A 26,477-nucleotide genomic window follows, 5' to 3' on the forward strand; every position below is an offset into this window, starting at 1 on the left:
CGTTGATGGTCTGTGTTGACAGCATTATCATTGACCAGAATCGCTCAAGACTTTCTTCCACGTGGAATACACACATGTTACCGCACGACCAAACACCAATCACAGGACTACGTGATTGATATCCATATTTCCAGCGACGCTGTGGTGACAGATCAGTTACACAACCAAACCAGGATCTTCAACGGACGCGATCCTTTGTCCCACTCGTGTTGAAATAAAAGCCCCATCCGTCGACTCTTTCTGGGATTCATATCCTAGCCTAGCCATCATGCATTTGTCAAGCTGTGGCTAATGTACTCACCATCTACCAAACATGGAGTCCTTTGAGGAGTTCAATTCAAGCCAAGCAGATGATACAGGCAAGAAGCCCGAAGAGCGCCTCCAGACAGGGGATCTTCCTTCTCAACAATCAGACAGCACGACTCAGGAAGCTCACAATACATCATCACAGTCGAATCAGTACCCTCAAAATGTCAGCATCGATGCAACTTCCCTCGCCGATAAAGAACAGCCTGTTTCCCAAGATTTACCCACCTTATCAAACAATGCCCCAGAATCTCCAACACTAACAAACACCGCTCGAGATGAAGGAGACGATGAAGAATCTTTGGACCTGTCCAAGCCCTTCAACCGGGCTTCAAGCCGATCTCCTACTACTCTCCAGCGCAACAGAGGCGCCGTGGTCACTAAAGTCGGGGAGGAAGGCGTGATTCGAATGCACAAATTCACCTTACACGAGACAGCCAACAAATACTACATTGTGGGATCCGATATCCTCGACAGTGCTTTTCGGATCTTGAAGATCGACCGCACGTCTGAGGCGGGCGAACTGAATGTCATCGAAGATGACATCGTGTACACGAGGAAGGAAACCCAACAAATTCTCAACGCTGTCGACGAGGGGAACCGAGCAACCGGCGGACTCAAGCTCAAGACTAGCTTCTGGGGTTTACTCGGTTTCATCCGCTTCACTGCCCACTACTACATGATATATGTCACAAAACGGAGTCAAGTGGCAATGATAGGAGGACACTACATCTACCAAATCGACAAGACTGAAATCATGCCTTTGGTCACTGCAGCATCGACTCGGGCAAAGACGGATCGACACATTGAAGAAGCACGCTTCATGGGGATCTTGAACAACCTAGACCTCAGTCGATCATTTTATTTCAGCTATTCATACGACATCACTAGGACCCTACAACACAACATTATGCGTGAGCGGCAAGCCCTTCAGGAAGGTCTCCCACAGCCCAGAACGTGTTGTCACAATGACATGTTTGTGTGGAATAATCACCTCCTCAAACCGGCCAAGTCGGTCCTCAAGAACCCCTTTGACTGGTGTCTGACCATCGTCCACGGTTATGTCGACCAAAGCGCCTTGTCCGTCTTCTGGGGTCGAGTTGTCTATGTCACAATCATTGCTCGGCGCTCGCGCTTCTTTGCCGGCGCTCGATACCTCAAGCGAGGTGCGAATGATCTAGGTTATGTGGCCAATGACGTCGAAACCGAGCAGATTGTCTCTGAAATGCTGACGACATCGTTTCATTCCCCTGGCCCGACTCTGTTCGCAAACAACAAATATACATCACACGTACAGCACCGTGGTAGCATTCCTCTTCACTGGGCTCAAGATTCCTCTGGAGTTACTCCTAAGCCAGACATCCATCTGAACGTGGTGGACCCCTTCTTCAGTGCTGCTGCATTACATTTCGACAATCTATTCGAGCGATACGGAACCCCAATCTACTGTCTGAACCTTATCAAATCCAGGGAGCGGGTGCCGAGAGAGTCGAAGCTTCTGAAGGAATACACCACCGCTGTGGAATACCTCAACCAGTTCTTGCCCGAAGACAAAAAGATCGTGTATCACGCTTGGGACATGAGCCGGGCGTCTAAAAGTCGGGACCAAGACGTTATTGGCAGTCTTGAGGCCATCGCTGAAGACATTCTTCCGCGAACGGGTTTCTTCCAGAACGGCAACGACGTGGAGAGTGGACTGAAGATCCAAAGCGGGGTGGCTCGCACCAACTGCATCGATTGTCTGGACCGTACCAACGCAGCCCAATTTGTGATTGCTAAGAAGGCCTTTGGCTATCAGCTACAAGCTCTGGGTGTCATTGAGACAACGTCAGTTGAGTATGACTCGGACGCGGTCAATCTGTTTACCCACATGTGGCACGACCACGGCGATACCATCGCCGTCCAGTATGGTGGATCTCATCTCGTCAACACCATGTCGACATACCGCAAAATCAACCAGTGGACCAGCCACAGTCGCGACATGGTCGAGAGCTTCAAGCGCTACTACAACAATTCATTCATGGACGCTCAGAGACAAGAAGCCTATAACCTCTTTCTGGGCAACTATGTCTTTGCCCAGGATGAACCAATGCTGTGGGACCTGTCAACCGATTACTACCTGCACCACTCCAACCCACGCTCAATGTTTGGAAAGCGGCGCCCGAGTTATCGTCATTGGTACACCGATGAGCATCTCGAAAAGCCTCAGATCCCTCCACCGATATGGCCGCGAGAGCTGCGCGACCGACCTGTAGAATACTTTGACGACTTCTGGATCGAATACTACCGTCCGCTGTCGTTGTCGACTTTCAAGAAACTCTTTTCGTACAAGATCCGCTCCAATCTGAGGTATGTCCCGTTGCAGTCGTCCTCCGCGGGTAAGTTCGACCTCTCGCCATTCAAGGTGCGGACAGGTAACGAGAACGAGTCGGATAGTGGACACGACAAGCAGGGTCGAAAAGGAGTCAAGATCGTTGCACCATCAGACGACAGCACTACGGTTTCGACCGTTGACGGGTTCATCAAGCCGAGTTTACCGACTCCTCTAGAGCCCGCCCCAAAGCCATCCACGCTAGGACCATGGCTGGACGCGCAACAACAATTGCACGCGACACACCAGAAGCGGCAGTATACGGGTATCATCAAACAGCCGTCGTTTGAGATCCAGTCGCCATTCCTGCCACGGGTGCCCAAATTACTGACGGTCAACACCAGCGATCTAAGCAACTCGGCCCTACTGGGTCCACCCACGAAAGAGGAACTGGCACTGCAGGCATTTACTGCGCTCATCTCCAAATCCATCGACCCTCAAGTGCGGCAAGCAGGTGAATATCAACGATATGTGGCGCACCCTAGCACGATCCCATTGGTCGTGTCGTCCGACATTGACTACTCTTCAGCACCACTCGAGTTCCTGGAGTACCTGTCCAAAACGGCGGCCGATCCATCGGAACACAAGGTCCTGCGGTCGTATGATGACGAAAGAGGCGCCGTTAGTCTGACGATGGACGAGAGAGCAGAGGTCAGTCTTGATGACTACACCGAGTACCTGGCCAGTGCCGCCGTGGAAGAGCCTTTGACTGTCTTGGAGGAGGATGCCGGCAAGAAGAGATACAAAGCCTACCGCAAGTGGCTGAAGGGCAAAAGTCTGTTCAAGCAGAGGCCTGTGGTCGGTGAGGACATTGGTGATGTCGTAAGATAGGACTCGTAGACGCTCGCTCTTGGTATACTCGGTAGACGTGTCCAGGTTTTGCGATTTCTTTAATTAATGAATAATGGCTTGAGGTCCTCTTCCTGATCCATCAACTGGGTTGCTGTGTCCGTCCATTCTTTTTCGTCAACTATCCCAGAAAGACGCCGGACTACCTTCTTTAAGCCAGTCTCTACATCTCGCAGTGCTTCTCGCTTGGGCCACCCCTCATCGACACAGTTGAGCCAACAAGTGACGCAACCTCTCAAGATCTCGGCCCACCACTTTTGAGCGATCCTTGGACCACAAACAGTCATTATTGTTTCCAGAACGGATAAGATCTCCAACACCAGCTCGCTGGCTACCAGGACGAACGGGTCCATCAATCCAGCTCTCATCATGGGCAGAATTTCTTTGAGATATCGTACGCTCTCGATACCTATGCTGTTTATGATTGGAGGAAGCTGTCGAACCAGAAACACCGTCAATTGTACAGAGATGGTGTTTGTGAAGCTTTGACTGGCAGAGAGATGATTTAGAGACGCAAGCACGCCATGTCGAAGAACGAGTTTGAGATGGTTCTGTCGATTGATGTAGTCTTTGGACGCACGGTCGGGAAAGGTATCAGTTGGATGGTCTAAGCTCTTGATGTACCTAGCATCAATAGTGGACAGGAAGGCCGGGTATAACCAAGTCAAGACGAGGAGACTCTCGTCTTCTGGCGTCAGAGTAGGTAGGAGCATGAAGTTTGCACGGAGAGCGTCGATGAAAACATCAGCCAGTCCAGTTTTCTGAAGAATATTGCTCGTGGTGGATATCAAGACAGTGCATAATTGGTGCAAAAGTTGACATCCATTGGCTTTATAGGTTGGATCTGAATCATCAATCATGTTGAGGATGGGCGGGATGAGGAGATGAAAATGTGATTCAACGGTGGGCTGTTGAAGATTTGTAGGTAAAGCAGCGTATGACTGGAGGATGTAGTCAAGGAGTGAGAAGGTGAATGGCGTTTTCCATGGTTTCAGATTATCGTCAATCAACGGGGTGGTGAAACGAGCTCCTATCGATGGCTGTTGGGGAAGTAAATTCTTACGGCCAGTCGCTGTCAGGGCTGGATGTTGAGTGCGAGTGAAGAGAGGTTTGATGACCTGGGTCAAGAGGTCGAGAAGTGTGGTGGGTAAGGTTGAGTCATCTTCCGACGGGGAATGTGAGGAGATGATCTCGAGAGCATCTTGCCGAATCTTGGTGATTGATGGTGCTTCCTCTGGAGGGGAATTATCTAGGACGTTCAAAATTTGTCGAGTCTCCATTCTGGATAGTGTGTCATGGAATTGTTGGAGCTTGGGGCTTTGATCCAGGGCATTTGTCTGAAATTGATCATGCAACAAAAGTTTGGCAAGCAGGTTTCTGATCGGTCATTTAAGATGAGAGCGGAGTGTTGACAATCATTTATGGGGAGTTGCGAGTAATTGAACATAACTGTTGGAATTAGAGAGATGGAGGTGAAGATTTGGAGGTTGAATGACAGCCAATCAGATCTTAGTTCAAGGACCGGAAGGAGCGATGGCCCATTTGAGTGGATTCCTATTTCGGGCGCTCTTAACCGCATCGATTTAAACGGAAATAATGCTACAATACATGTCAGGCGAGGGTCAGAAGGGAATGGGAACTACTACTGTGTGCAACTCAGGAGCCCGTGAGCTTTGGCAAGACATCATTGGTATCATCATTTTGATCATACAAAATACATGGTACCTATTCAAAAGACCGAGCCATTACCCATGGCTCGGCTTTGCCATTTATCCTTCTCCGCCTCAAGAGCCTCCAGTTTTTGCTCCAATTCGCGGATCTTGTCCAACTTGTTCTGGCGGTGGCGTCGTGAATTCATGGTATTTCGAATTCGTTGGGCACCCTTCTTATCCGCCATATCCACAAATTGAATCTCGTTGCGGTATGTCGTGGATGGCTTACTAGGTTTTGCCTTAACAACACCTCGTACACCAACAGGTCTGCTGTCCAGATCCAAGATTGAGGTAGACCTTGGAGTGTTCTTGTCTGTGGGAGGGGAAGGCTGGACATTCAGTTCTTTCCCATCACTGACGGGGAACGACAGGGAAGAAGAGAGTGCCGGGGAAGTGGTCGACGATGCCATGGTGAATGAGTCCGTTGCTGGATCTATGGTCAATGGCATCGAGCAAGGTAGATCGCCAGGGAAGGACACGGCGAAAGGATTGAGGAAGAATTGCTCGGGAAAGTCAATGGATATATCATGACCCTGTGTCAAATCTTCCGCTGGTAGAGGCGGAGGAGGCTGGAAGAAATCCAGGTTTAATGGCGGCTGCCCCATGCACAAGCCCTCATCGAAGATGCCCAGGTCGAGCCCCTCATGGATGGTTGGGGCATACTCAGACAGGTGCGGGGAGAGGGAGGCATGATGGCTATCAAAATATGATGGAACAGTTCGCTGGTCATGATTGACCAGAGGTAGAGACCGTAGATGATGACTGAGAGAGTGGTCGGAACCCCGCGCGAGCCATTGCTCTTGGTAATGGTCTCGCTTATGGAGGCAGGAAGACGAACATCCTGGATGGAGCTGGGAATGCTGTGGTAACCATGTTGTCTGATGAGACAAGTTAAGGGCTGACCAAAACTTGGGGAAAGGGGAACGGCTGCCTTGCTAAGTGAGCCTGGCGCAAGGCGAGTTGGATGAACGAGGTAAGAGGGAGGGGAAGAAAGGAAGAGGAAAGTGGAAGAAGAACGACGAGATGGTGATATGAGCGAGGTTTGGGGGGCCAAGACACTAGGCTAAATTCGGTAACTGGGATTCGGCCGCGACCCCGGCTGAATGCAACGTCACTCAAAAAATGGATGACTCAGACCGATAGGCCAATCACAAGAAGATCTGGTTCGGCCGATAGTCACGTGATAGATCTGGATTGAAGCCCAGAACATATCTCGCGGAAATACCTCAAGCACTGCCTCGGGCTATAGCTACTCAGCATGATAGGACAAACGTATACATTAACAGAATGGCGGAGATATAGAGTGAGAATTTTGTGTACCGGCGTGTATGGGATCAGCAACCCTGACTTCACTTTCCCTCTGTTAGAGCTATACCTCAATATGGTTGTCCGCGTTAGTGTTCAAAGTTGTCTCAATCCCATGTAGTATCTCACCATGCCCCTTATGTGTTGGAATCTACATAAATCGATAGACGAGAGCTGATTCAGCAGGCCAACCGACGGTACATTCACATGTGTCTATCTCATCACGAAGCCTTTAACACGAAGGCAATTTAATGAACTCTACGCATTGAAGAATTGGTCTCCAGAAGAACGGAGATAAAGTCAGCCAATGTTCGCACGGTATGCCTGAAGGACAAGAAGCACTCCACCCGCCTCGCACTCGCCAGTTTCCAGATGAGGAAACCACCTTGAACAATATCCCCCCGCCCGCGCGGGCGAAGACAAGTCTTGATACTGATCACTTCGCTAAGGAATAATGGATGGGTCGAAAGCACGACTTCTTTGTCTACGCCATACCTCTTGTAAGCGGAAAGGAGGTCCCCAAATGATGATCCTCATCAGTATAAAATGACTGAAAATCACCGTCTTCTATGATCGAGCTCTTCACGAACAAACCAGAAGCAATGATGTGAAATCTTTAAGATTGTCCAGCCGACATCGGTTGAAGAATATCGTGAAAATATCTCATTTTGCCGATCTGAGCTCTGCGAATTGTTACGTTTGATCTTTATCTGCCTGGAAGGGAAATTCTTTTCTGATACCTTTATGCACAAGTGTCCGCGATAGAGTGTTGGGCGCAGGAGTGACGGTAAAAGTGTACCTTTAGGAGTGAGTACCTTGAAACCCCTTCGGAAACTTCCCCCGCCACTAAGAATGTCTAATGGGAGCCCTCGCTCTGTACGCAGCATGGTCAGTTGTTGGAGCTGCTCCCGTTATGTTGAGGGGGCTGCTGGGGCAGGAGCTGCCTACACAGCTAGGACATATCTTGTTCTCTTTATTCTCCTGCTGTCACTGCCTTATTTTCTGTCGCTAGATAGGCAATAGAGTAACTGTTCTAGGATACTTGTGGTAGATGACAGGTTTTCTTGGTCCCACTCACAATGAGCTGCTTTTCTGAGGGTGTGAAGACCCTTTGTCCAGGGAAGGCATGGCAACGGGCAGACCCCTAAGCCGTGGCCCGTGGACGCACGCGTAGTGTGAGACCAGTCTGCCTCGGCTTCCTGTCGAGAAGGGACGGGGTGCTATGAGATCGAGTCTGCCCAAGGATAGCTGCCCTGGTCTTCATTGATCACCAATGTAGACGCAATCAGAGGTACCTGTATTTGCGTTGCCGCTAATCAACTGAAATGTATCTCGTCGTTAGGCCCAGCCATGGCCACCAGCACTATCCTATAACCGTTGCTGTGATGGGCCTACCACTCGATGGACAGGATTCAATGGCGCCAACCTAAACCCTGGGCTATTCCGCTTTGAAAACATGGCGTTTGAATGAAATTTTCTCTACGCAAGCGCTAAGTCGAACTCGAAGGATCAGATATGCAATGTCAACTCATCATTCAACGTGTGCTAAAGCCATCTCGATGGTCTTGGCGGCGTTGTGCTGATTTCATTCCTGATAATCAATGTTGTCTTACTAGTAACTGTCCTTATTCCCCCTCCATTAGTCTTCTCTGCAGGGAAGTCCTACAATTCGTCTTGGTCATCCCCCTGCTGCCTCGAGAAGTCTCCACGACTACACGCGAACATTCACCCACTTTCTGACATTGAAAGAACATGGCCGACATGTCATGTATGGCTTTGACACATTTCGGCAACGTCGATGCTCGAGGACGCAATCACAACTTCCAAATTTAGCGTTTGACCAATGCTTCACCCTTTTCGCTCCTATTGTGATAGATATATCGTCAGTTTTCATAATAGTACTCAGCAGAACCTTGGGACATGGCTTACAAAGCAGTTTCTATCCTGTCGCTTTCGACACCGTCGAGGGGGTTTGGCTTCTTCGGCCGTCTGTAGGCAGTAAACCAGGGCCCTTCAAAGAGAGTTTCAATTTCCTCAACGGTCAGCCCAGAGACCTCGGGCACGGCCATGAAGACATAGATGATGGCGATAAAACACCAACTGGCAAAGAATATAAAGGCACCCCAGTTGTTGGTATCGGAAAGAAGAGATGGCGTGTAGAAGATCATGGCGTAGATGAAGAGCCAGTGCAAGCACTGAGACAAAGCACCACCAAATGATCGAATTCGATTGGGCCAAAGTTCGCTGCCAAAAATATACGGGAGGGCGAAGAGACCTGGTATTCCTCAAGTCAGGATTACAACTATTGGACTGATGCGGAACAGGGAAAGGGGACGGGTAGAACACAACGTACCGACGGCATATCCAAATGCGTGTAGGAAGATGAGTGCAATAGCGGCTCGAGAAGAATCTTCGTTGGCGTTGTCATCTTGTTTGAACTTGATGTAAACACCCAGGTAGATGTCAGATATCATCTGGAAAGCAATGCCGATGAACAACGACTTTCTTCGGCCTAGGGCGTCGACGAAGAAGAAGGATGTCATAATGCCAAACACTAATTTGGAAACACCATACATGCCACTGAGGAAGATGTTCTGCTGGGGTCTAGAGAACAATAAAAAAGGAAAACCGGTCAGCACATCAAAGGCCTTTTCGTGCAAAGGACGAGTGAGCTGGGGGATACTCACCCACTACTGACACCCAATAAGGTGAGAATGGGCACAAAGTAGCTTGTGACAGCATTGGCCCCGCTAAGCTGAGCAAGAGCATAGGAAACCACGATCTGCTGAAGCCGGCGGAGGTTGGCCTTGACCGTGAAAACCTCCTTGAGTATACTGGTCAATCCAGCATTGACCTTGGGTCCATGATGTTCTCGCTCGCGACGGATCGAAGTCTGAATATCGCTCAGCTCCTTTTGGACGAGAGGATGATCTCTTGGGAGGCCTCGAATTTTGGCGAGAGTCTGGCCGGCGTCTTCGTATCGTTCCATCAGAGCGAGCCAGCGGGGAGACTCGCAGATGAAAAAGCTGGCCACGATACAGGAGGCGAGGAAAATGCAGGGAGCAAAGAAGACGATCTGATATTGCAACCGGCTGTCAGGGATATTCTTGAATATGCCATAGACGCAGAAATTGGCCGCCACCAGGGCCATCGCCATGGCAATTGTAAACCAGGTGGTAAGCACGCCACGGATCTCGGCTGGGGCTATCTCCACGAGAGACATCGGCCCCGTCACCGTCAAGGCGCCGGTGCCCAAGCCTCCAAGGACTCTTGCTGCATACAAGCCAGATACATCAGGACTGGCCGTGGCAATCATTTGACCAAAAATAAAGACCGAAATGTAGATTCGATACGCCCACAATCGGCCGACACGGTCGTTCAAGAAGAAGGATAGCAGGGCTCCGATGGCCATGCCCACATAGGGCAAAGAAACAAAGTGCCTGATGGCTTTGGCATCGGTCGCCGAGCTAATGCCAAAATGGGCTCGGAAGCCGGGGAGACTTGCGACGACCGATGATGAGCCTTGATCCCATGCTGTGAAACCGGGGTCAGCTCACAATTTCTTCTCCTGTATTCAACGCAAAAAGGTCAAACGACGAAGACTTACTCCCTGGCATCGAGGATGTTGCGTATATAAGAGCAGAGATGGATAAATGACGGTTGAAAAGCTCTGGAGGCAATGCCCGAAGTGTTCTGCCATACTTGACGATGGATGAATCTGTCCACAATGTCTTGAAGCCCATGTTAGAGCGCAGGCGTTTCCGATGTCGATGTTGGCTTGCCTCGTTGTGGCCAGCTCTATCTCTGCCTGTCCATAGGATTACATTGTGCTGGCTCTGAACTACTTATACATGAAAGCCATTTTCCTCGGTCATTCAGATTAACGTGATATCTGCGGGCACTGCTGTTTGAGATTACAGTCGAGGGGTCTGAATGAATCTGGGCACCTCGGAAGCCCGAAGTATCTCGGAAGTTCCGCAATGTTTGCTACTTCCCCAGACTCTAGGCGTTGGGTTGAGTCCGTGACCAGTCCAGCCGAGAGGCTTGGAACTTGGCGGTCTAGACTATAGGACCATGTATAACCTTGCTATCTACGTGGATGCTACCTATCCATCATGGCGGCACCTCTCGCTTAATGTCGGACTCTGGCAATCGGTTCACAATGGCTATCGACTTTGGACCATTACTTTACACTAAGCTCTGATGTTATCAATGCTCAAAACCCTCGCTTAAATGTGGAGTAAGAAGATGATAACAGGCTCGGGAATTCCGGACATCAGATTGTCTCTGTGTAGATTCGGATGAGGAGAAGAGGTTGACCGATGAGGATCAATCTTATGCGTGGCACGTATGATGTATGCGGATCACATTGTCTCTATCCCTACAAGAAGCAAGAGGAAGCCGATAAAGCAATGCCTACAAGCATCGAACTGAACCCTCGTCAATTTGCCAATACATGATTTTTATCAATCAACCTGCGAAAATGGTAGCTCCAGAATCCCAAATCATCATAGTCGGGGCCGGCGTGTTTGGCCTAAGTACAGCACTATGGCTCGCCCGTGCTGGATACAAGAACATCACCATCTTTGACCGCTCCCCTTTGGACGAGGGCAAATACGATCCCTCTAAAGGATGCGATGGCGCATCGGCCGATATCAATAAGATCTTCCGCACGAGTTATGGTATTCAACAGCAGTAAGTGGGCCTGATCGAGCCAGTGGCTGTCTGAAACACAAGTTAAATTATATTTCCGGGCGCAGCTACGAAGAATTGGCCATCGAAGCCAGGGACGTCTGGCTGGCTTGGAATGAAGCCATCCGGCACAGTCCCCCATCCCAACTGCCTGCCGGATTGACTCCTGAGGACCAGCTTCTCGACCTCTGTGGCATTTTCTTTCTCGCTGCAGGAGAAGCAATGCCAGAGTTGTACCAGAAAAGCCTTGATTTGATGGAGAAGAGAGATGTAGCGTCGCGGAGAAGGCAATTTGTCAAAGTATCAACTCCGCCAAAGGGAGGCGATTGTCTCCAGCGCTGACACAGTGTGTTGTAACAGGGCAATAAGGAAGACGAAACACGTCTCTGCAAGATTGACTCGAAATGGGGAACGCCTTTCCATGCCTTGGACACCATCAATGGCCATGACACCTGTGGATTCCTCGACACTCAAGGGGGCATCATGCTGGCTGACAAGGTAAGAGATGGGAAAAGCACATACATACCAGAAAATCAGTCACTGATGGATCTTGCAGGCCTGTCTCTATGCCAAGTACCTATGCGAAAAAGCTGGAGTCAGATTCATCGTTGGAAGTCCACAGGGTCGAGTCGAGAAGTTGATTGTCCAAGGAGACGGATCGAACAAAAAGATCGCTGGTCTCAAGACATTTGATGGTCAAACTCACCTCGCTGACCTTACCATCGTTGCCGGTAATGACTACGCCGATCACTCTACATACCTGGTGGGGTTCGATCACTAAAATTTGGCTCTAGGAGGTGGTTGGACCGCCGACATCATCCCGGAGGCCCATCGCACGGTCGAGACGACAGCTGGAACAGTCTTGTTCATTGACATACCCAAAGATAGGAGAGATTTGCAGGAGAAATTTGATCCTCGATACTTTCCAGCTTGGGCTTACGAGCAAGGATCTGGCGAAGAGTATGATACAACAATGCCCTTATGCCCATTCCTAACAACTATGTCATTCACTGACCCTTTGAAGTTACTTCTGGGGGGGAGGCTTCCCAGCCAGACAAGGCCGACTGAAGTTCAACTTCCGTGGCACCAAGGTAGGTTGCTATTACTGACAGCTCATCGTTGGGCTGCTGGCAATCGCTCTGACAAAGGCGATTTCCCTTAGTATACCAATTTTCAAGAACACCCTACGGTACCTGGGCTGTAAGTGGAGTATTCTGGCCCCAGTTTTGATATTTCTGTGACTCGAGCACGTCCTGATCAAAACCCCCAACATTAGACGCACATCTACACCTCGTACCAGGGATACCGAGTTGTCCATCAGCACGGTACCTTTGAAAGGCGTCGAGATTCTGAAAGCAATTATTGCCGAAGCTTTTCCCGAGTTGGCGGAAATTGGTTTCACGGATACTAGAGTAGGTGATGATTAGCAATGACGACGATAATATTTGCATGCCTTACTAACAAGTCTTATGACATAACAGCTTTGCTGGTACATAGACAGCATTGATGAGGAGGTACGGACTCTGTTCTGGACTGGACTTTCTAAGAACTGGCACCGCCAGCCCATCTTACACGTTTCTTAGTTTGTGATCGACTACGTTCCTGGATACTCTGATACGCTCTTCATCTGCTCTGGAGGATGGTAGGCACCCTGCCTCTCCTTGACCGCGACGATTCAATTGACATGCGTGCACAGTGGCCACGGATTCAAGTTTTTGCCCGTGTTGGGAAAGGTGCGTATAGCTGCCCCCAAATGATCTTCCCATGCCATCTCTGACCGTGCCCACAATCTCTGTATAGCACGTCCTAAACCAAATAGAGCGTACAGTCGACCGATTCACTCCATTTTGGAAATGGCGCGTGGTCGACGCGGGTAGAGATTGCAACGGATTGGAGCAAGGAGAGACAGGCGCGCGAGATCTTTCCAAGGTTCGACTTGCCAAACGTGAGTCATGTTTCTATCCGTCGCTGGTTTCCCACGGCGATGAAAAGTGCTTTCGACTAATACAGCGCCGGCCTGGGTAGCTCGGGACTTCCAATTCGACAATCATAAGGGTTATGCCGTTCAGAGCCATATTTGATGGCCACGGCGTACACGTGTGAAGCGAGGAAGGTATGAGTGTCGTAGCACAGAACATGCAACGCAAGGAATAACAATGTCTACGACGTTCAGTTGTTATAGATCCAAAAGCCTCTATAGTATTGCGTTATGCAGAGGCGAAAAGAGAGAATAATGGAAGAACTAGAAGCGCTGGCCTCATGACCTTCAATTATTCCAACTTTCGGTCTTGATGTCCACCATGACAGCTCCATCGCTCCATCAAGACGTGTGCCAAAAGTCAATCAATTCCTGATGCGTGCAGTTCATGGAAGAAAACACATCGAAAGACATATCCAACGGCATGGTAGCATCGCTCAACCCTATCAAGTTTGGAAAATCGCCCGTCATCGGTGGATGGTATGCTGGGACCTAAAATTGTAGTGTTAGCCATTGTGGCTTTTGTGTGATTGCTGAGGCTCTTGCGAGCCTTGCTCGAATTGTTTGCTTACCGCGTCATCCACCTCCACCGACGTCGATGCCAGGAAGGGTGTGTCACCAGCTGCCAACGACTTGAGCATTCTGTGAAGCATCTTGATTAGTATCTCGGTTCTTCCTCACTATGGGGGAAAGCCACTCTAACGAACCTTGCAGTCTCGGAGGGGTCACTGGACATGATCTCCTGCAGCAAACGTTTCATGCGTGGCATCGTGCTACGCGTACTCCAGCTTTCATCCAGGTTGTCAGACTGACCAAGGAACGGCTCCGAAAGCTTTTCGAAAAGCTCCATGAATGGAGCCCCAGAGGGGAAATGTCGCGAGTATACGGCTAAACCGCTAGAGCAGGCCACTATTGCCCGGACAAAGCGTCGTGAGGGCAGAATGTCCGACTGCAGGGCTAGACACTGTAAGACCACAGTACCCGTGTAGAAGGTCTGGTACAGATCAACCAGCGCAGGATATGTCTGCGGGCTCAAACTCAAGGTTTTGGCTGTCTAGGGTCATAGTCAGTGCGAGTGTTCGCCGCGCCAGCTCGATGGCCGAGGACGAGGAGAAAGGGCCATACCTCGCACGCATCGACAGCTTTTTCGGCACACAGACGAAGCAGTCCAGGTTCAACGGCCTCCTGCATCAACACCGGGCGAATTGCAAGAAGGAGGGTTTGGAGATAGAACCCATGCCGCCTCTCGGCATTGTATTTTGGGATGATTGGCGACTCACTATAAGGCGCCTGTGCCTTCCATTCGTCCAAAGCAATTAGAATGTTCTGGATATCTTGTTGGGTTGGAGGGAGAGCACGCGGGCCATAGAACCGGCTCCTAGAAGAGAGACTTGAGTATAGCTTCGGGCTGGCATGGGAAAGTGGACATTTACCAGATCTCGGAAATCAGCCGGTACATTCGTAGATGATGCAAAGCTGATGACATCTGATACCCGGGTCAAGTTTTATCCAGATGCAGAATATGTGAGAAGCTCTTACAGTGGTCATTTCGACCCCCGACGGACTCGTGTCTCCAGCTTCCTGTTGGAGTTGGAGGGTTCGAATATGTTCATCATCGGTGCTCTCGACCCAGACGTCGACCGGCACCTTTTCCCTTTGTCAGCAAGTTATGAAGCCAACGCAACATAGGCGAGCCGCTCACATGAACATCGATATCTGCGTCCTGAATTCCGAAGGGGCGCTTCGCCATGGTGGAGATCACGCTGAGACAAGGTCAGCTGGATTGGATGGGCTTCCTTCAAGAATTGTGGTCCTCTACCGGTCAAGACAGTAGGCGCACCAAAATGCTCGCTTCTGTTGCTCTATGATACGCGGGTCTTGTGCGCTTATCTCCCGTTTACTCTTGCGATGATAGCCGAGTTCAATACATAGGCGGGTGATGATGCCTGATAAATGCCTAAGGCAAGATTCAGCTTCTGCTATATGCCACCAGGGTCATCAATCTGTGAATGGATGCAGCCTACCAAAGAGAAGGTCCTCCCTTTTTCATCGTTAGCCGGGACAAAGTCACGAGACAAGATTTCAAGAAACAACCTACCACAGCACGTGCATGGTATTGGCACATGGCGAGTAGACCTTGCACAGTCGTCAGGTTCTGTGGGCGGAGAACGGCGTGAAGGTACTTGAGAGCACGAGCAAAGTAGGCCTGGCCGAAATGATTAGCATGGAGCATGCAAAGTGTCGACGTGGTTCTTGCCCTTGCTGGAATCTCAGGGGTTTGGACAAAACCAGCTCCCAGAGCGTAAATGATCCAGACAAAGTACGCCCCTGTGTAGAGAAGGACATGTGAGACTCTGGTTTGAAAGTGGACGGTTCGTATTTGGATCCAGACCTATTTGTGCCTCCTGTTCATCCTGTTCTTCGGAATAACAAATGGTCTCACGTTGGCGGTGCCATTCGCGCACTCTTACCCAGTCCACAAGACACCATCTCGACTGGGTATACAGGTACGCCGACTCCAGCAGCATATTGGCAGTTTCTTCTGGCGGCAATTTGGGTAGAGTTGCAGCTTGTAATTCAGAATTGGTCGGTACACCTTGGAGCATGTTGAATTTCGTGAGCTCTGAGGTCGACTCGGGAGATTCAAGTTGAGGTCTGAAACTACTGTGCAAACTGTAAGCTCCAGGCATCGCATCAGGTGCGGATCAAACCTGCCTTTCCACAAGCTGTAGTCACAAGTCAGACTTTGTCCAAGTAGCAATACCGATCGGTTGATGGGATTACCTCTGGAAAAGAAAAGGAAGCAAGTCGTTCCAGGTCAGACGCTTCGCCAGCGCCTCCTCGTCTCGTCTCGGATCGCACGGTCCGAGGTTCTTCAGCCTGTCCTGCTCAGGTGTGAGTTAGGAAGACGGGTGCATTGGGATTCAGTGAGTTACAGACCTCTTCGTCCGTCTGACTCAGGCAAATTGCCTCTCACGAGTAAGGATTGAGGGCGGGCCACACGGAGCTCGGCTTCTAACGTAGCAATATGGGCTTCCAAGGATGCGACATAACAACACAACCGTCAGCGTTGAGTCTTGGTCAGGACGAGACAAATGCGCATACTCAGCACCTCGGGGAAGTGGATCCGTTGGCAAATCATAGATGCATTCTGGTGGCAAAGTGTCAATCAAGGGCAGCGAGAACGAGATGATGGTCTTACCAGCACCGGCCTTGATACAGGCGGCGCATTTGCTGTCTCTTGTGAGCAAACCACCGACCAACCCTGGATAATTCGGACGTACTCTTGGACGAGGCCTAGGAAATGGCATTTCAACTTTTTATTCTTGCATCGATGGCCTGATACGCCGTCAGCTGTGCGTGGCCCTCAAAGGTGAGGTGAGTTGAAGGGCTGGTGGTTGAGGTTCGCCATACATGCATTCGTACTCCGTCGGGTGGGTGCAGCATCGGTGTCATGCTTCTTTCGCTTGGTTGATCTCCTTGGGGCGTCTGGAGTAAGGTCCATAGAATTGCTTTATCAACCCCAACCGCTACTGTAAGGACAAGACAAAAATGAGTTGAACACTCCGATAGAGATGTGACAAGGATTGAAAGCCAGGGTCATTGGCAATGCCAGCGGAATAAGGGTATCTCTAGGTGCCTAAGATAATCACCTTGGCTATAGTCGCCAAGTGAGGCTTGGGGAGGTGGAAGCCTAACGATCCCGCTCCGCGTGCCCTTTTGGACGCTGCACATGCGAAGATGCTTGGAGATTCCACTTGATTCAATTACTGTCTATATCTCATAACCTGAATGGGATTACTGAAACCTCAAAAGCGGAACATTGGTCAGTCTGCCGTTGGCTTTTCAGAGTGTCCTGGGCCTCGCGCCTGTGTCGCTCTGCAACGAGCTGAAACAGATCCCTCGGGCGGCTTCAAGAAATAAGTTGACATGTCGATTCTAATGCTATCTTGATCTGCAATACCACCATCGACTTACCATCCAGATTGAAATGCTAGCCTTCGTTGTTCCAAGCAAAGCGTCCAAGCAGAAAGGTATCCACAAATCACCATTGTTCAATTTTGCGGAGATTTATTTCTCCGGAGGTTAAAAGATACCTACAACGCACAGCAAAGCACAACGTCATCTTGTTTTATCTCATCAACTCCCACGTCGCCATGTCATGGGTTTCCGAAGGAGACCAGTTGCTCTATTACTGTTGGGTATCACAATATTTCTCTTGATCCGGAGGTTTTTGTCTGTCTTCAGGACTGAAAGACTGGGATCAGTTCCAGCCTCCTTTGACATTCCAGATGAACAGCCACGACCCAAGGATGGGTATGCAAGCCATGCGAACGAGATCGTGATAATGCTGCCAGATACGGGGACATTACAGAATCCCCGTATCCAGCATAAATTCCCGGCCGAGACAGCCAGGGAGAAACAGACTCGCCTTACACGTCTTGACCACATCAAGGAGGCGACGTTACATGCCTGGACTGGGTATCGCAAGCATGCTTGGATGAAGGATGAGTTGATGCCGGTGACCGGGGGTCATCGCACCACGCTAGGCGGCTGGGCTGCAACTTTGATCGACTCTCTTGATACGCTCTGGTTGATGGGACTGAAAGATGAATTCGAGGAAGCCGTGCAGGCCGCGGCGACGATCGACTTTGACGAATCGGCAACCATACCCGTCAACGTCTTCGAAACAACTATCAGATACCTGGGAGGGCTGTTGGGTGCATACGACGTCAGCGGTGGCAAGTATCCCATCCTGCTTCGGAAGGCTCTCGAAGTCGGCGATATGCTGTACCTCGCTTTCGATACACCTAGCCGAATGCCCATCACACGATGGTCTAAGATTGGAGTCGAAGTCGCGGGTGGTGACACAGTCGTTGCTGAGCTGGGAACCTTGACCCTCGAGTTCACTCGACTCACCCAGCTGACCGGCGACAACAAATTCTACGACGCCGTGCAGCGAATTGCAGACTGCTTCGAGCAGCAACAAGGCAACACCAGAGTTCCTGGCTTGTTTCCACACACTGTCAATGCACGGGACTGTTGGTTTGCTGATGGAGTGACGTTCTCGATTGGTGGCTCGGCTGATTCTGTCTATGAATACTTTCCTAAACAGCATCAATTACTCCGTGGTGCCATAGGACAGTATAAGAGGATGTATGAAACGGCACGAGATCCTCTGCACAAGTACTTGCTATCAAGACCCTCCACGCCATCTGGTCAAGACATGCTCCTGGCGGGCATCTACAAAAGTTATGTCAATGGCCGGAAGGAATTCATTCCAGAAGTCCATCATCTTTCATGTTTTGCCGGCGGCATGTTCGCCCTGGCTTCCCGGCTGTTTGAACAGCCCCAAGACTTGGACACGGCGAAACAATTGGTTCAGGGCTGCATATGGGGATACAATCAAACGGTAACGGGGATCATGCCAGAGAGATTCCGATTCCTGCCTTGTGCCACCACCAACGATGACTCTGCATGTGCTTGGGACGAGCAGGCCTGGACCAAGTTGATTCTCAAGCACTCAAGTGAATTGTCCATCACCGAGCGAACTCTATCTGCAGAGGATCGTGTGGCAATTCTGAGTCAGAGACTTGGTCTTCCCAAAGGCATGCCAGACCTGGTCAGCCCGGAATACTACTTGCGGCCAGAGGCCATTGAGGCTATTTTTGTCCTCTATCGTGTCACGGGCGACGAGACGCTGCGTGAGACGGCCTGGGTCATGTTTGAAAACCTTGTTCGGCATACCCGGACTGAGTTTGGGTTCTCATCTATCCGCGACGTGACGAAGCCTGATTCAGCTAAGCTGGATAGGATGGAAAGCTTCTGGATCGCAGAGACATTGAAGTATTTCTATCTTTTGTTCTCAGACCCCAGTGTCATCAGCCTGGATGACTTTGTTCTGAATACTGAGGGACACCCTTTTCGGCTGTAAACTACATGACTGGCTGCGTTTATGATGGATAGCATAGGATAGGAATGGAATGCACAAAATTAGATATAGAAGGAACACGCGTCGCTTCATAGACAATCATTATTGAAAGGCAAGAGTGCTTCATAGTCAGCTGGTCATCAGAAGATCTTCCCTAGAACTTGCCTCACATCATCTGCGATCGGGGGCTCATTTGTCCTGTCTTTATCCTGTCGCTGCTGTCCAGCGTCTTTTGATCCATGGACATCAAACTGCCTCCACATCCTCTTGACTTCGTCGCCATTAGGTGCTACGTCGCCGGTGGTGGCCTTGGCCTGTTTTTCTTTCTTTCGCTTCATGCCTTGCAAGCGTCGTCCTTCCTCGACACCCTCGACAAAAGCCTTGGTCTCCTTCATGATGGTTCTGCGCTCCTCGTCTCTCCGGCCTTCGACCTCGCGTTTCTCCTCTCTGACACCAGCCATCAACTCCTCCCAGCGCATTCCACGTAGGTATTTCATGTTCCAGATATCATCGTGGTAGAATCCGCCTTTCTTGCCGCCGACAGGCTGTGCATTCAGCGTCTCGGCGCACAGGCGTGCCGTTTTCTTGGATGCAAACTCGATCCATCCTTCACTGTATAGTTGGCGCGAGTTCTTTCGCGAAGTTGATTTATGTTTGGATACCGGTGCTAGGAAAAGCCGTGTAATTGGGTGAAAGCCGCGTTGTAGCAGCAGGTTGCGAAGGGCTGAGGGTTTGAGGTACGGTGGGAGGGAGGACAAGTAGACGACACCCGGTGGTGGGGGGGACTTGTTGGCCTTTTTGGACTTGGATTTTGATGCTGATTTCTCGGCGGGCTGCTGTGAGGTTTCTTTAGTTGTGGTATCTTCAGGTGTGACGTCTTTTGATATTGAGGGTTCGGAGGGGATAGGTCGCTGGGGATCTTCGTCCTCATCTTTGTGGCTCAAGTGTGATCTGGCTACGGGTGTGGGCGCTGCCTTCCCTGAATCGCTGTCACCTTCGTCATCGGAGTTGTCATGGTCGACTTTGCGCCTCTTGGTCGCTCTTCTGCTTGTCTTGGAAATCTCTGCCGCTTCCGAGTCGTAACCTGCATCGCTATCGGATTCGTCGGAGGGGCCATGATCGAGATATGCGTTTGCTTTATCCGCGGCCATGTTGTATGGGTTCGTGGTTTCTCAAGTTCACTGAGGATATAAGTTATAGAACTCCCATTTTAGAGGCAGCAGATCACAATCTGGTCGTAAGTGGAGGATACCAGTGCACAGAATGGCTGATGTGAAGATGTGAAGATGCGGAGAAAATTACTTTTTTTGAGCGCAGTGAGTGAAGGCAAGGCTGCGCCTCAGCCTTGCACGAATATCTGATACCCGAGAAAAAGTGTGGGATTTCCACAATACCCAAATGCACTGAGCACTGACTGACAGCCAATTGTCTCTACACTCATGGATTGCTATACAGTCATTTATCCAGGCCTAATCATATGACACTGGCCAAATTCTAGATATCTTTTACAACCGTGGCGCTGGCTGGCCCCATTGAATCACTCCTTTTACTTCTTTTGTATTTCTCGCCAGCACATCTTCGACCTTTTCCTTGACACCAGCCTTGTTGTTCCACTTTCTTAGGACCTCGGCAAGAATAGCCCCTGCACCTTTGCTTCCAACCTTGTTGACCACCGCTTCAATGTCGGATTCGCGGGGCAAAGAGAAGATGGCGTGAGGATACTCGGTATACTCGGGGGCTGGTGAGCCCGGATATGAGGGAATCAATTCAATTGTTTCCTCGGGCGTAGGAATCTGGAAGAACTTGTCCACATCCTCCTTGGAGACTTGCGCCAGAGTATCGGGCTTCCATTGAGGCTTGGTCGGAGGCTTGTTGATCAATCGAGCAGACACCCCTTCGGTAAAGTCAGGGTGGGCCATAAACTCGGCCGCCATCTTGTGTTCCCGGATAAAAGTTTCTCTGATGTTCCAGTTTTTGCCTTCTCGGAGTTGCCGTAGAGTGACACGGAGACTGGTGGGTGAGCGGAGGGCAATAGTTTTCTCAGTTGCTTTGGCCCACTCAGCAATCTTAGCATCCGAAGATTCGACTTCTTTGCTCAGGGCGGACAGAATCTCTTCGACGGAGTCGAATTTGAACACACGGTCGATTGCCTCTCGTAGAGTCCCGGTTAGGTTTCCGTACTGCGCTTTTTCGTATGAGTCTGGGGTAGGAAGGTCATTGGTGAACTCGGAAATAGTCGAGTTGATGATTTGCAGTCGTTCGTTCAATGGCATATAATCCTTAAATGTCAATTCAGAAAGTCGTGTTGTCAGCTGTTGCAACAGCGAGCTGTCGAGATAATGGGTCGCAATACCGGCGTAAAACGCTTGAACTCCCAGTAGCCGTTCTGATGTGAGGGCAAGGTAGGTGCCAATCTCGCCGTCAAGGCGAGAAAGGAAGAAACTCCCTCCCACATCTGGGAAGAAGCCAATGGTGGTTTCGGGCATGGCGAAAACCGTCTTCTCCGTCGCAATGCGGAAAGGTGCGTGGACGGACAGACCAACACCACCTCCCATGGTGATGCCGTCCATGACCGCAATGTAAGGTTTGCTCAAAGTCGCAATGAGGAGATCGAGCTTGTATTCGAGGGCAAAGTAGTCGGCCGAGGCCTTTTGTCCCTCTGGTCCTTTCTTGTTCTGTTCCGCCAACTCGGCAACATCACCACCGGCGCAGAATGCTTTTGGGCCTGCGCCACTGATCATGACGATATTGGCCATGTCGGACTTCTCCCATTCTCGCAGCCGTGGAAGGATCTTTCTAACCATAGAGCCATTGAGCGAGTTGAGCTTCTTGGGTCGGTTAAGTTCGACGGTTCGAACGCCGTAGAGGGAACTAAATTGGACATCATCTGGGTCGTCACCGGGAAGTTCTTTGGGGAAGTCGCCGTAACGGACGGTCGATGAGGACATCTGCTGCAAGTCAGTACAATATCCTCTAGGACTCGGGGGTTGGCTTGACCTACGGCTCGTTGACCGAGAGTGGAATAGAGGAACGAAGGTCGAGAAGAATTGGTCAGGACTTTGGACTGAATCGCAGGTCTGGACGCTCGGAGGGCAGCAGCGTATTTTGAATAACAGACCTTCATGACTGAGTTGGAGAAGGAACGGCAGTCATGAACACCCAGACTCGTCAGTGGGAGCACAATTGGTAGGAGATGGCAGTTGGCCAGATCAGTAGTCAATTAATTGTTGATGCTGCTCGGATCTTCATATTCTTGGGGCCGATGTTGAATTTCGGACAAAGTTCCGGTCCGAGGCTGGAGAATGGGGAAGCGAGATGATCACGTGTGTAGCATGAAGAGTGGTATGCTTCGACCTATACATGTACGGAGGAGTGTCAAAATGTCTGTGCACTTTATTTGTCTTCTTGGCAGGCGCCTCATTGTTGAATCCTGCATTGCTCTTGCCTTGAATGACTCCGTCTTTGTCATTGGCCGAAGTGGCAAAAAGTCTGATAAATCCAGGCTTCTTTTCCAACCTCTTCCATCTTCTATCATATTTCATCTCAGAACGACCTCTTGTCAGTCTCTTGCGGAGGCAGGTCCTCTTCTCTTTATTTATTCAACTCCGGTTGCTAAAACCCAAGAAATCACAAGATTATCGAAGAACGACCTTGAAAATGTCGATGGATCTAGACTCGGTCGCTTTGCCGTCAGTCCATCGCCCGCAACAGTCTGCCACTATTTTATGTTGCAATTGTGGTGCGCCAATCGACGGAACCCAGTCGGCAGGTGCATTGTGTTATGACTGTATCAAACTCACCACCGATGTGTCTGAGGGCATCCAGCGAGAAGGCGTAATCCACACTTGCAGAGATTGTGAAAGATGGCTCAGTCCACCTTCACAATGGGTCACAGCTGCCATGGAAAGCCGGGAGTTGCTGGCTTTGTGTCTCAAGAAACTGCGGGGCCTCAACAAAGTCCGAATCATTGATGCTAGCTTTTTATGGACCGAACCCCATTCTCGCCGAGTCAAGGTCAAAATCACTGTCCAGCAAGAGGCTTACGAAGGCACCATTCTACAGCAGACCTTCGAGGTCGAATACGTCGTCGCCTACCAACAGTGTCCAGAGTGCGCCAAATCATACACCCCCAACACCTGGAGAGCCTCTGTCCAAGTCAGGCAGAAGGTCCCTCACAAGAGAACTTTTCTCTATTTAGAACAGCTTCTCCTCAAACATGGTGCTCACAAGGATACCATCAACATCAAAGAAGTCAAAGATGGTCTCGATTTCTACTTTGCCCAACGCAATCATGCCGAAAAGTTCGTCGATTTCCTGACCTCGGTCACTCCTGTCAGAGTCAAGAAGTCTCAAGAACTCATCTCTATGGACGTCCACACCTCAACGAAGTCTTATAAATTCACATATTCCTGCGAACTTCTCCCCATATGCAAGGATGACCTTGTGGCGCTCCCATTAAAACTCGCAAAGTCAATTGGCAATATTTCCCCCCTCTCATTGTGCTACCGAATCGGCACATCCGTCAACCTGATAGACCCGAATACCTTGCAGACCGCTGATTTGCCATCGGCAATATATTGGAGGGCGCCGTTCAAAAGCCTGGCAGATGTCAAGGAGCTAGTCGAGTTTATTGTGTTGGACATTGAGCCAACAGCCACGCAGAACGGCCGATTCTTTGGTGCCGAGGTGACTGTAGCACGAGCCTCAGATTTAGGCGTCAATGATACCACATACTTTTGCCGAACTCACCTTGGAGGTGTCCTCCACGCAGGAGACTCGGTACTCGGGTACCACCTCACAGGTACTAATTTCAACAACCCCCAATTCGAAGAGCTAGAGCAAAACAACACCTACGGTTCCACGATTCCGGATGTACTATTGGTCAAGAAATACTATGCCCGGAAGAAGAAGCCCAAGGCGCGCAGCTGGAAACTCAAGCGAATGGAAAAGGACGAAGGAGAGCTTTTGCCCAAGAAAGCCGACCAAGAACGCATGGATGCAGACTATGAAATGTTCCTACGGGACGTGGAAGAGGATTCGGAACTTCGCCAAACTCTCGCTCTGTACAAGGCGCAGCAGCAACGTCGGGCAGCGGACGAGATGAGCATGGCAACGTCGGCTGATGACGAAGTGCCTCAGATCAACATGGATGAGTTGTTGGAGGACTTTGATGAATTGAATGTCAACGATATGGAATCATGACCACCTATCGCCGCGACGGATTGTTAGGCATATAGCCTCGTGGAATGAAATCTGTTCATGTCACGCTCGCTTATCTTCACGTACAGTCACCTTTGTCGATGACGTTGTGCTACGTGGAGTGATTACTTTGGCTGCAGCAAGCCCGAACTTGGCCAATTTACAGTCTGGTATCTTCGACTTGTCGCGTCAGACAAGAAAGCCACCGAATTATCGCATGGATAATTAACAAGCCATTCGGTTCCTGGGTCTTTAATCATAATCTTGAATGACACCACCTGATTCCACACTTCGTTCGGCTCACATGTCTCTGCTGACAGGCATTAGAGACACATCTCGGAGTGGCGAGGCCTCCAAATCTCAACTCGCCTGTCCCGACCTTACATACTCTATTTCGGGGCCAAATCTTGATGACAAAGTCAAGTTACACGCCCTACATAGCTCACCCGAGGTTCATTCTTTGTCCTCGTGGCGACAGCTCGTCTAGCTAGTCATAAATCCCTTTTAATGTCACTACTGGACGCTACATCCATTGATATGCCAATAAAACGGCACAACCCCTCCTGATTCTGATTCTGATTCTTAATGAACACGCCCGGACAACCATAGTCCCTTTGTTCATCTCCATGCCCATGGGTGAGTTCTGGTCTCTCTTTCTCCCCTCGGCCGCGTAACATAGACGCGTGTGCCTGTAAGACCGCACTTTGAAATCCCCTGCAAGGCACGGTGCCAACCGAATCGCCTACACATACCTCAAAAAGGCCTTCGGCCTCTTGAGCCCAAGATAAGCATATTTGTAATTCAAGCAAGGCTGGGCTGTGGATTAGCAACGTTATCACTCCGGTAGAATTTTTTTCTTCAAGAGGCTATGGCATCCCAGCAGAGCCAGGTGGTTCAGACGTTTGTGACTTTGCCCCACATATCTTCTTAAGCAACATCTTCAGTATCATCACACACCATAATCCTCAGAATTATCATAATTATCATGCTAGCGAACCTTGATAAGGTACAGCGCATCGCGATTCTGGGCTTCTTCTGGGCAGCTTTGTCTCGCCTTACTGGGCGCCGCAGGGGGCCTAAAGTAAGGTTGTGACCTAGGCAAGTCTCCTGAGTCCAGCAAACAAAGAACATAATTATGTAGTAATTTTATAAAACGCCAACCGCCGCGGAGGCATTGGTCAATCGCCATTGCTAGGATAGGTTATTGGAGACAGCCTACAAATTGGATCGCTCGAGCGATCACCTTGTTCATTGATTTCGACGGTCTCTCCTATACAATGGCTTCTTCTATGATGGATTACAACCGTCGCATTGAGCAGGCTCGCCAAGTTGAATACCCACAGTTACATACGACCACATACCTGGATCATGCTGGGACAACATTATACGCTCAGTCCACCATTCAATCCTTTGCTCGAGACATGCAAACCAACCTCTACGGAAACCCTCATTCTGAATCGCCGTCATCGACGCTGTCGACTATCTCCGTTGATGAAGTCCGAGGACTTGTGCTGCAGCATTTTGGAGCTGATCCCAATAGCTTCGATGTTGTCTTTGTGGCTAATGCTACGGCTGCGATAAGAGTTGTTGCGCATGCATTCCAAGATCGAGGCTTTTGGTACGGGTTCCACAAAGATGCCCATACCAGTTTAGTTGGAGTTCGGGAGCTCGCGAGTGCAGGCCATCAATGTTTTGCCTCGGACAAAGAGGTTGAGTCATGGATTGAATCAGGTCTGGACATAGAGACATGTGGACCACGTCTCTTTGGATATCCTGCCCAGTCCAACATGACCGGATACCGTCCTCCTCTAGAGTGGGCTGGCCAAATCCGAGAGAAAACACAGTTACACAAGTCACGTACCTATACACTCCTCGATGCCGCCTCATACTTGACCACTGGCAGCCTGCACCTGAGTAATGCCAACACAGCCCCGGATTTCATCGCTCTGTCATTTTATAAGATCTTTGGCTTTCCGGATCTTGGGGCCCTGATTGTACGAAAAGACGCTGGTGAAGTCCTGCTGTCGAGAAGGTACTTCGGTGGCGGCACAGTGGATGTGGTGGTTGCGGTCGGGGACTCATGGCATCGATTACATGGCGAACACCTTCACGATGCTTTGGAAGACGGAACAC

At 50.1% G+C, this 26,477-nt stretch overlaps 9 protein-coding genes across 9 annotated transcripts; 3 read left to right on the plus strand and 6 right to left on the minus strand.

Annotated features, from left to right (window-relative positions):
- Positions 1 to 47: 47 nt before the first annotated feature.
- PV10_03770 (uncharacterized protein) lies at positions 48 to 3,591 on the plus strand. The gene has a single exon (XM_016368262.1). It carries the CDS (start codon positions 314 to 316, stop codon positions 3,506 to 3,508), a length of 3,195 nt encoding a protein of 1,064 aa, XP_016224050.1. The 5' UTR covers positions 48 to 313; the 3' UTR covers positions 3,509 to 3,591.
- PV10_03771 (uncharacterized protein) lies at positions 3,495 to 4,970 on the minus strand. Its single transcript, XM_016368263.1, has one exon. The coding sequence runs from the start codon at positions 4,804 to 4,806 to the stop codon at positions 3,568 to 3,570; it is 1,239 nt and encodes a 412-aa protein (XP_016224051.1). The 5' UTR covers positions 4,807 to 4,970; the 3' UTR covers positions 3,495 to 3,567.
- Positions 4,948 to 6,222, minus strand: PV10_03772 (uncharacterized protein). Its single transcript, XM_016368264.1, has one exon. The coding sequence runs from the start codon at positions 5,841 to 5,843 to the stop codon at positions 5,256 to 5,258; it is 588 nt and encodes a 195-aa protein (XP_016224052.1). The 5' UTR covers positions 5,844 to 6,222; the 3' UTR covers positions 4,948 to 5,255.
- A 2,150-nt stretch (positions 6,223 to 8,372) lies between these two features.
- Positions 8,373 to 10,286, minus strand: PV10_03773 (uncharacterized protein; the record flags this gene model as incomplete). The annotated part of the gene is made up of 5 exons (XM_016368265.1): positions 8,373 to 8,406; positions 8,473 to 8,818; positions 8,897 to 9,147; positions 9,231 to 10,077; positions 10,151 to 10,286. The coding sequence occupies 5 exons, from the start codon at positions 10,284 to 10,286 to the stop codon at positions 8,373 to 8,375; spliced, it is 1,614 nt and encodes a 537-aa protein (XP_016224053.1).
- A 3,269-nt stretch (positions 10,287 to 13,555) lies between these two features.
- On the minus strand, positions 13,556 to 15,819 carry PV10_03774 (uncharacterized protein; the record flags this gene model as incomplete). The annotated part of the gene is made up of 11 exons (XM_016368266.1): positions 13,556 to 13,705; positions 13,786 to 13,855; positions 13,921 to 14,267; positions 14,339 to 14,591; positions 14,647 to 14,699; positions 14,753 to 14,860; positions 14,916 to 14,976; positions 15,054 to 15,170; positions 15,238 to 15,254; positions 15,312 to 15,541; positions 15,606 to 15,819. The coding sequence occupies 11 exons, from the start codon at positions 15,817 to 15,819 to the stop codon at positions 13,556 to 13,558; spliced, it is 1,620 nt and encodes a 539-aa protein (XP_016224054.1).
- Positions 15,820 to 17,361: 1,542 nt separating this feature from the next.
- Positions 17,362 to 19,218, plus strand: PV10_03775 (uncharacterized protein). The gene has a single exon (XM_016368267.1). The coding sequence runs from the start codon at positions 17,376 to 17,378 to the stop codon at positions 19,146 to 19,148; it is 1,773 nt and encodes a 590-aa protein (XP_016224055.1). The 5' UTR covers positions 17,362 to 17,375; the 3' UTR covers positions 19,149 to 19,218.
- Positions 19,219 to 19,235: 17 nt separating this feature from the next.
- PV10_03776 (uncharacterized protein) lies at positions 19,236 to 20,417 on the minus strand. Its single transcript, XM_016368268.1, has one exon. The coding sequence runs from the start codon at positions 20,294 to 20,296 to the stop codon at positions 19,286 to 19,288; it is 1,011 nt and encodes a 336-aa protein (XP_016224056.1). The 5' UTR covers positions 20,297 to 20,417; the 3' UTR covers positions 19,236 to 19,285.
- A 94-nt stretch (positions 20,418 to 20,511) lies between these two features.
- On the minus strand, positions 20,512 to 22,393 carry PV10_03777 (uncharacterized protein). The gene is made up of 2 exons (XM_016368269.1): positions 22,147 to 22,393; positions 20,512 to 22,093 (listed from the first exon to the last, which is right to left on the minus strand). The coding sequence occupies exons 1-2, from the start codon at positions 22,267 to 22,269 to the stop codon at positions 20,651 to 20,653; spliced, it is 1,566 nt and encodes a 521-aa protein (XP_016224057.1). The 5' UTR covers positions 22,270 to 22,393; the 3' UTR covers positions 20,512 to 20,650.
- Positions 22,394 to 22,695: 302 nt separating this feature from the next.
- Positions 22,696 to 24,833, plus strand: PV10_03778 (uncharacterized protein). The gene has a single exon (XM_016368270.1). The coding sequence runs from the start codon at positions 22,803 to 22,805 to the stop codon at positions 24,345 to 24,347; it is 1,545 nt and encodes a 514-aa protein (XP_016224058.1). The 5' UTR covers positions 22,696 to 22,802; the 3' UTR covers positions 24,348 to 24,833.
- Positions 24,834 to 26,477: the final 1,644 nt, after the last annotated feature.

The sequence above is a fragment of the Exophiala mesophila genome, assembly GCF_000836275.1.
Source record: "Exophiala mesophila strain CBS 40295 unplaced genomic scaffold supercont1.3, whole genome shotgun sequence".
NCBI classification, from domain to species: domain Eukaryota; kingdom Fungi; phylum Ascomycota; class Eurotiomycetes; order Chaetothyriales; family Herpotrichiellaceae; genus Exophiala; species Exophiala mesophila.